The 8713-nt window shown below is 41.6% G+C and overlaps 1 protein-coding gene across 1 annotated transcript; it reads left to right on the top strand.

The window, feature by feature from the left end:
- The first annotated feature begins 1313 nt into the window (after positions 1–1313).
- On the top strand, positions 1314–8432 carry FGA (fibrinogen alpha chain). The gene is made up of 6 exons (XM_075090990.1): positions 1314–1423; positions 3438–3566; positions 4607–4790; positions 5090–5235; positions 6172–7198; positions 7573–8432. Exons 1-6 carry the CDS (start codon positions 1373–1375, stop codon positions 8280–8282), a joined length of 2247 nt encoding a protein of 748 aa, XP_074947091.1. The 5' UTR covers positions 1314–1372; the 3' UTR covers positions 8283–8432.
- Positions 8433–8713: the final 281 nt, after the last annotated feature.

The following is an 8713-nucleotide window of genomic DNA, read 5'->3' as shown; positions in this document are numbered from 1 at the left end:
GTGATATTGCTATAAATTAAGTTAGGTTGAAGAAAGTTTTCCTAGCTAAGAGAAGCTTGAAGTGCAAGGCCAGAAATGGGAAGAAACAAAGGGTCAAGTTCAACTGCAGTGAACTTTACATGGAGAGGGTTCAAGCCTCCTGAAGGCAGAAAACAAATGGAAAAGCAGGGGAGAGGAGGATACGACAAAACCTGAGAGGCTGATGGAATGGATCCAAAGCTAAAATCAGCTATTTTGAATTATTATATGTTGTAAAATGCCAGAGTCAAGCTTTAACATGTCCGTCTAAAGCAGAATACGCTAAGATGTTGCAACCAGTAGATGATGGAGAGTTTTATGAACGTCATAAGGTTTTAAGAAGTGAAGAGAGAATTTTGTTCTTTCAACTGATTAGGCCCACATTTGCTCAAGCACAGGTTTTCTTGCTCATTCTAGCTCACTGCAGCGGCAACTTTTGAGATGGGCAGCATCTCTCAAGTGTCTGTCAGCCATGTACAACACTCCCCAGTAACATTAAGGCTTGTTATAGAGCTCAGAGCAGCAGCAGCACATTGTCATCAATTGCCACACACAAGCTATACCCATTATACAAACATTTAAGGAGACATGACTGCTTAGGGAGATTTAACTATGCTTAACATCTGTTCTGAGACATTTTCAAGTACCACTCTACTGTGGTTTTCATAAATATATGTTAACTTCAAACAAATCCTACTTAATAAAAAATCGCAATATACCATTTGTGTAAGATACAGCATAATGTCAAACCATCACGCATTATACAAACACCAGTAAGGTCCAGCTGTAAAAACTGATGTAAACTGGGCTCTGCACTCCTCAGGAGTTAATTTCAATTGATGACCACATGGTCACAGATAGATCGTGTCAACCTTTCCTAGGCTAGTACTTGCTTTGGAAAGGCCAGTGGATTTCACAGCAGTGGAACAGAGTGACAAAGAAAGGGCAAACCAATGACTCCCTTTTCCAAATATCAACTCTTTGATTATGCTAGCTACATACCCATCACACAGAGTGTGTGTCTTCCAGCAGGTAAGTATTGCTGGATCCCACTAGGTCCTGCATAGTTGAACATCCGGTTACGAGAAACTAAGCTTTAGACAGACTTTTTCCTGGAATACATGGTGTTGCCCTCATGTTGGTGTTGTACAAACTTATGTGGAGCAAATAACATCAGAAACTTGTGCAAGAAGCATTAGGTAACCAGCTGAGGGGGAGGGGAGCATTTGGCTTGTTTTGTCTCCAAACAAAAGGGAGCATAATGATTAATCTCAGCTTTGCATTAAGGTTTAAATTGCACCAAAAGACCGGTGAAGAGCATCCTCTCAGAGTTCTGCTTGCTCTTCTCCTGAAGATGATATCAGTGAGGATCCTCTGTGTGTTGCTGTGCCTCAACTTAGCCTGGGTATGAGTTTGCTTACTTGATTCTTTTCATATATTTCTGTTTTGAAGAGTGAATGTTTATTTAATGTTAATTCATTAGACAGACACATTTTGGCTGTCACCTAGCTCGTAAAATTCAATGCACACACATATGCACAAGCTTACTGTAACCACTTCGCTGCTGGATTTTCATCAGTAGTTCTTGACTATCCAGCTCTCTGGTTTTGCTTAATTCAGTTTTGCTGAAACTGCCTGTCTTCAGGAGCAGAAAAGCAGATACATTAACATGAATTCATGGATTCATAGGTGATGCTGTAAGTCTTAAACCTAACTGACTGGATGCTAGTGGCTCCAGCCAGTCAGGAACTTTCATGTTTATTACAGTGAATTCTATTTCCTTTGCATGGTTCTGCAGTAGGATTTTCCACCTACAAATGACACACAATACCTTTGTTAAAAAGTACATATTAAAAAACAATGATTGCTGTGGCAGCAACATCACGTTAAGCTAAAGCTAAGGAAGAACCAATTTTTAGATAAGAAAAATGGTAGACTTGATTTTCAACTGTCCTAATATAACCTTGCTCTTTTCTCATTTAGGTCTCAGTCCATAATCTTATGTTAGATTCTTTACGTTTCTCTTTCTGACTGTTTTTTGAAGAGTGTGAATGAATGTGAAATGACAGAAATGATAGGGAGCAGATGTGACAAAACAGAAGCACTCATATTGGAGATGTCAATGCTGAAAGGGCACAGACCGCCTAAAAGTAAAGTTTTTAATAGTTACTTTTAAGAGGCACTTGGGCCAGACCCTCAGGATGAATCAAACCAGCATGAATCTGCTGATTATAATAATGATATTCCAGTTCCCCAGGGCTGAGCTTCTGGCACTGGAGGCTAGAATTAGGAAAATTTTCTCTGCCTCAGAATGAATTATTACTCATGATAATAAATAATTATTAATCTTTTCAAGCATTGATTATGCTGCTGGAAAATAACTTAAGGTGTGCAGAGGAAACCAGTCAAACCTAATTACATCTCAAGCCCTAAAACAGGGCTTTCTTTTATGAAAAAGAATTATTTTCCAGTCCTTTACTGAGCGATAACGCAGTAAGAATCCTTACAGTGTTTTGTCTTAGAATTAGCTTCTGTATACGCACATCTGCTTCTCGGGTTTGAAGAAAATCTCAATATATTAATTTCTCTTCTTTCTATTAGCACAGCAGAATCCATCCTATGTTGACACTGTTATTTTTATTACGATGTTATTAGCTTTTTTGCTCTTTGTGCCAGGCAAAACAGTGCTACAAGCTTACAGTTAGCTACTGTGGTTAAAATTGGAAATGCTATCAGCAAAACTCTATTCATATATATCTTTAAGCCATTTTTGTGTAGACTGAAGGTGGTAGAATAAAAATAGAGTCATAGAATGGTTTGGGTTGGAAGGGACCTTTAGAGATCATCTAGTCCAACCCCCCCTGCAGTGAGCAGGGACACCTTCAACTAGATCAGGTTGCTCAGAGCCCCGTCCGACCTCACCTTGAATGTTTCCAGGGATGGGGCATCTGCCACCTCTCTGGGCAACCTGCTCCAGTGCCCCACCACCCTCATAGTAAATTTAGAAATATTTAGAAATTTAGGAATATTGCAGCAAATAGAAATAGAACAGAGGATTTTTAAAGTATTTGCTTTAATTTAACCAGTTTCAATATAATTTCAAGTTAATTTTATATTTACACACAGAACACAAGATTTCAGTGGAATAATATTATCATAATATATCCTCAGCATCACCAGCTCCTTCCATAGCAGCATTAATTTTAAGAGATGAAAAACTTTATTCTGACAAAACAAACAAAATCAAATCTTACAAGAAATGTCAGGAAAAATATCCTTGCACTGTTTGATGTGATCCTTTCCAGATGGCTGTAATTGCCACACATCATCTATGCCGTTGAGTGTTTGAGGACATCAGCATCACGTTTCTGTTCTCTTGGCAGCTGTTTAGTTGATTTTCCCCTTTTTCCTCCTGGCAGGCACAAGATGGAGGGACTACCTTTGAAAAGGACGGTGCAGGCGTGCGTGGTCCCAGGATTGTGGAGCACATGTCCCAGTCCACCTGCCAGTATGAGAAGAACTGGCCCATCTGTGCAGATGATGACTGGGTGAGCAATGAGCCCCAAAAGTGGGGCCCATCAGTAGGGCGCTCACAGACCTCAGCTGGACCCCTACAACGGGTGCCATGCAACCAGCACGCAGCTGGACTTTAGATCTGAGGGAGGACAGGTAGTGCTTTGTGTTGGGGCAGCCTGGAGAGATCTCCTGCAGGAAAGTAAGAAAGAAATGAGGAGGAAGAAAGAGGGAGAAGAGAAGTTTGCAGGAGTGCAGAATCAGAAGAGAAAGATGAAAGAAAAGAAGGCTATTCCTAGAAAAAAATAAGGATTTCTTTCAGACTTTTGATATTGCCACTTTGGGAGTTGGTAAGAGAAAGTCACAGGAAAGAAAGATATGTGACAAAGATAAGAAATAACTAGAAATAATTTACCCTTCACAAGTTACTTTTTAGGAATTCTGATGACAAAATATTCAGTAAAATATTCATAATGATTGTATGTCTTTGTGTATAAGCTGTTAATTTGCCTCCCTTTTGCCTCTTGCATCTCAGCCCATATTATGCTACATTTATCTGATGAATTCTTGGAAAAAATCTATAGTCTGTAAGAACATGAAGCTTTTCTGACGAAAATTTTACTTAAATAAGTTGACCTCTGACATCCTTGATCAAACTGGACAACAAACTTTGCCTTACAACAGCCCTTTGGGGGGTGTGTGTGGAAAAAAAAAAAAAAATATATATATATATAAAATTTCATCCCTGAGGAACAGGGGAGACAGAAAATTAAGGGTTTACCTAATCCTCCTTTTGTGGAAGGTTTCTGAGGATGGGCTTCACTGATTCCATCACGCCAGTGTCAGAGGAATAGGAGGTAAAGGATCAGCCCCCAGGTCGTTTGCTCTAAGTCACAGAAGTCCTTGACAAGGTTGTTGGATGAGTAAGACAGGACATCTGAAGACAACTAGCAGAATCTTGCCCTAATTATTTTTAATGTGTTTTCAATGTTGGCCAGAAGTCTGTGAACATAATGTTAAAAAACCGTTTACTCATGAAGATTTTAACACAATTATTTCCCTCTTCCAATCTTAGGGTACAAAATGTCCATCCGGCTGCAGAATGCAGGGACTGATTGATGAAACAGACCAGGATTATAGTCACAGAATAGACAAAATCAAGAAGCTGCTCGCAGAAAATCAAAACAACTATAAAAAATCCAATCGGATAGTTGTGGAAACCATAAATGCACTAAAACCAAACCTGGACAGTGCTCAGCGTGAGTATCTCACATCCAGTGTTATTATCCATTGCTTAATTTATTTTTTTTTTTGTGACTAAGCAATATGGAGTGAAAATATATGCTGCACTGGACCTTATTATCAAAAGCCAGAATAAACACAGTAATACAAGACTCTCAACTACTAACTAGTAAAAACCAATGTAATTTTTACCTGCTCAGTATTATGAGAAATATGTTTTTAATTACATGTTTTAATTACATATTTTAAAATACGCCACTCTTTTAGGAAAGAAAATCACACATGCATAGGTGACTGTGATGCATTTTCGTTTCAGAGGTTGATGACACTTATGGTCATGTGTCAGGAGAACTGAGGCGGAAAATTGTGACATTAAAGCAGAGAGTTGTTACTCAAGTAAACAGAATTAAAGCTCTGCAGAGCAGCATCCAGGATCAGGTGCTGGAGATGAAGCGCCTGGAGGTAGGTAGCTGCTACGTCACTTCCATTCTTTCCAGGGCTTAGCTACAGAAAGAGTGTCTATTCATTATACTGTACATGGTGAGCAGTGCTCTCTCTGGAAAGGACACATGATGCAACTCTCACAGCATCTGACCTGCTGAGGCAAATCCCAAATGAAATGCTTTCTGAGCATGTTTTTCTTTTCCTGCTGTGTGGGAACCAGTATGAGCTCAGGAGGACTCCTAGTCCCATCTGCCACTTCTGCACTTAGACAGGTAGCAAGGATGTTATATCTGCTGATAACTGGCTCTGTATGAGGCGCTTCTCCTGTAAGGAGTTGCTGAGCAGCTAGGACAAGGGGGACATGCCCTGTCCTTCCCCAGTGTTGTCACCGCTGCCTACAGCCAGTGCTGGCAATTCTGGTGTTCCCAGATTGCAGCTGATTCCTCTGATGGTAATGCAGGGAGAAGTTCTGGCACAAACTGTGGTTTTGCTCAAAAGCCCATTTTGATCCCTGGATCAGAGATCTGGCTTTTGGATCACTTGGGAAAGCAATGGTACCCCCAGGATGGCAGACCTCACAGCAGCGCCATGACAGGCTGTGGGACAAGTCCAGTATTTTCCCCTCTCCTTGGAGGGCCCATTTCTGCCCTGATCTGTAGCACTTCTGCCAAACCCAGGAAGACACCCCTATGCCCCAAGAATAAAGGGAGCAGAGATCTGGAATGTGATACAACATACTTCTCCATGGAGCTTGTGCACTGTGCTATTGCATGTGTCTTATTTAAAGTGCAAATACATCCTGGGTTGATTTAAAAATTGAGCTTTGGAAAAGCTCAGCTGTAGGTGGGAGGTACCAGGGCAGCTCCCACCTTTCCACAGTCCAGTTAAAGGACAAACTCGCTTGAGAAACTCAGGAAAGCTCCCTAACCAAATTATTTCTTTCTGTTTATGTAGGTGGATATTGATATTAAGATACGAGCTTGCAAAGGAACCTGCAGTAGAAGTTTTGAATACCAGGTGGACAAAGAAAGCTACGACAACATCCAGAAGCAGCTTACCCAGGCCAATTCCATTGACCTGCACCCAGAGCTTCAAACAACCACCTTGAGTACACTGAAAATGAGGCCACTTAAGGACTCAAATGTTCCTGAGCATTTTAAGCATAAGCCTATGCCAGAAATGCAAGCTCTGAACGTAATTAATAGCATGAGGCAGATGCAAGCGGTATTAGAAAGGTCAGAAACAGACACGACCTCATCCCGAGGTGACAGCTCGTATCACACAGCAGAATCAAGGGGGGCTGGATCTTCACACACCACCAAATTTGTTACTCCTACTCATGGGAGAGAAACCCTTGGTCTGGGAGACAAAACCTCCTCCACTGTTCGTAGATGCACCAAAACTACCACCAAGAAAGTTGTCACTGGCCCCGATGGCCCTAGAGAAGAAGTAGTTGAAAAAGTGATTTCTTCTGATGGCTCAGACTGCTCCTATTTACCAGGAGCAGGAACTGTTGGAGGGGAAGGGAGCATATACCATGTTGGTGGGACAGACCTAGGCTCATTTTTTTATCCTGGCTCTCCATCCACTGCTAGTAGGCACTTCAGTGAATCTAGCAGCCACGTAGCTAGCAGAGGCAGTAGTAGTCACTTAGTTACTGGAGCATCTAGTCATTCAGGGTCTTACGGGGGGAAAGACATATTTGTAGACTTAGGAGAGGAGGAAGAAGATGACTTTGGAGGAATTCGCCTTCGGCCACCTGGATTCTCATCTGGCAGTGAAAGTCGCACCGAGATTGTAGTGACCAGCAACTTCAACAAGGGAGGCCCCTCTTTCGAATCCAAATCACTAAAGACCCGTGAAATAACTGAGCAGCTAGGTGGGGTGCAACATGATCAGAGTGCAGAGGATACCCCAGACTTTCAGGCACGCAGCTTCAGACCGGCACAAGTGAAGCAAAGGACAGCCAACACTGGGAAAGGTACACAGGCATCACAGAAGTAGTTATTGAGGTAGTGGAGCCAAACTCCATTCATAACCAAACTGACACATTGATTTTAGATACTACAGTACAACAGTGTGATGATAAAATGCAAGCACTGTGTCTGTTTGTTGCCACCTCAGAAACAAAAAGGAAAATATTTCATTAATACTCGGGTATTACATAGACAATTCACAATTTAAGAAGTATGTAAATTTTATGTATTCTTTTTAATGTTGCCTGTCACTATACCTAGCATTGTCCAAGACATGTTTAACAATTTTCCTCAGGCCTATTGGTACTTGGATTCCTCTGAACCTTTTATTAAATTTTGCTGATAACTCCTGTCAAACCAGATCAACTTTTTTTTTTAGACTGTGATGATATCCGCCAGAAACACACTTTTGGTGCCAAAAGTGGCATTTTCAAAATCAAGCCAGCGGGATCCAATAAGGTTTTGTCAGTTTATTGCGACCAAGAGACCACTTTGGGAGGATGGCTATTGATCCAACAGAGAATGGATGGATCAGTGAATTTTAACCGGACCTGGCAAGACTACAAGAGAGGTTTCGGCAGCGTGGATGGCAGAGGGCGAGGAGAGTTCTGGCTGGGCAATGAAAACATACGCTTGCTGACTCAGAATGGCAGTCTCCTTCGGGTAGAGTTAGAGGACTGGGATGGAAATGCTGTGTATGCAGAGTATATCATACAGGTAGGGTCTGAAGCAGAAGGGTATGCCCTTGCTGTGTCCTCCTATGAGGGGACTGCCGGGGATGCGCTGATCACCGGCTGGCTGGAAGAGGGCACTGAATACACGTCCCATGCCCAGATGCGGTTCAGCACCTTCGATCGGGACCAGGACCACTGGGAGGAGAGCTGTGCAGAGATGTACGGGGGTGGCTGGTGGTACAACAGCTGCCAGGCAGCCAACCTCAATGGCATTTACTACCTGGGGGGCCACTATGATCCCAGGTACAACATTCCTTATGAGATTGAAAACGGTGTGGTCTGGCTGCCATTTAGAGCCTCTGACTATTCCCTCAAAATTGTGAGAATGAAGATCAGGCCCATAGAAACACTGTAGAAGGACAGGCTTTTAATATATATGTTATGACTACAAGTCAAAAAGATTTTTTTATATATGTATGCATGGTGTACCTTTACCCTGTGAATCTGAAGACAACTGAGCACATCTGTGGCATGAAAAATAAACACTGGTTAATTATCAACAAAATAGTTCTTTCATCTTATTTATAACTGACAAACCTTTTCAAGGAAATATTGATTTAAAACCCCTTTTTATATAAGCTTTGCCTATGTCTTTGTCTATGTCTATGTCTTTGGCAGCTCACACCTTGACTGGAGATAAAAATATTTAGAAGTTGAACTATTTACTTTGTTTAAGAGTGCTAAAAAAGTAAAAGAATTTAGAAGTATGTTCACCACGAACTCCTGCCTCCACTAACATGAACCGTGAAAGCCTGATCAAGGTCAACAGTCATGCTTCTGGTCTGT

This window comes from Phalacrocorax aristotelis, chromosome 4, assembly GCF_949628215.1.
Source record: "Phalacrocorax aristotelis chromosome 4, bGulAri2.1, whole genome shotgun sequence".
NCBI lineage: Eukaryota > Metazoa > Chordata > Aves > Suliformes > Phalacrocoracidae > Phalacrocorax > Phalacrocorax aristotelis.
Note: the sequence above shows the minus strand (reverse complement) of the source record. Positions and strands in the feature narration are given on the sequence as shown.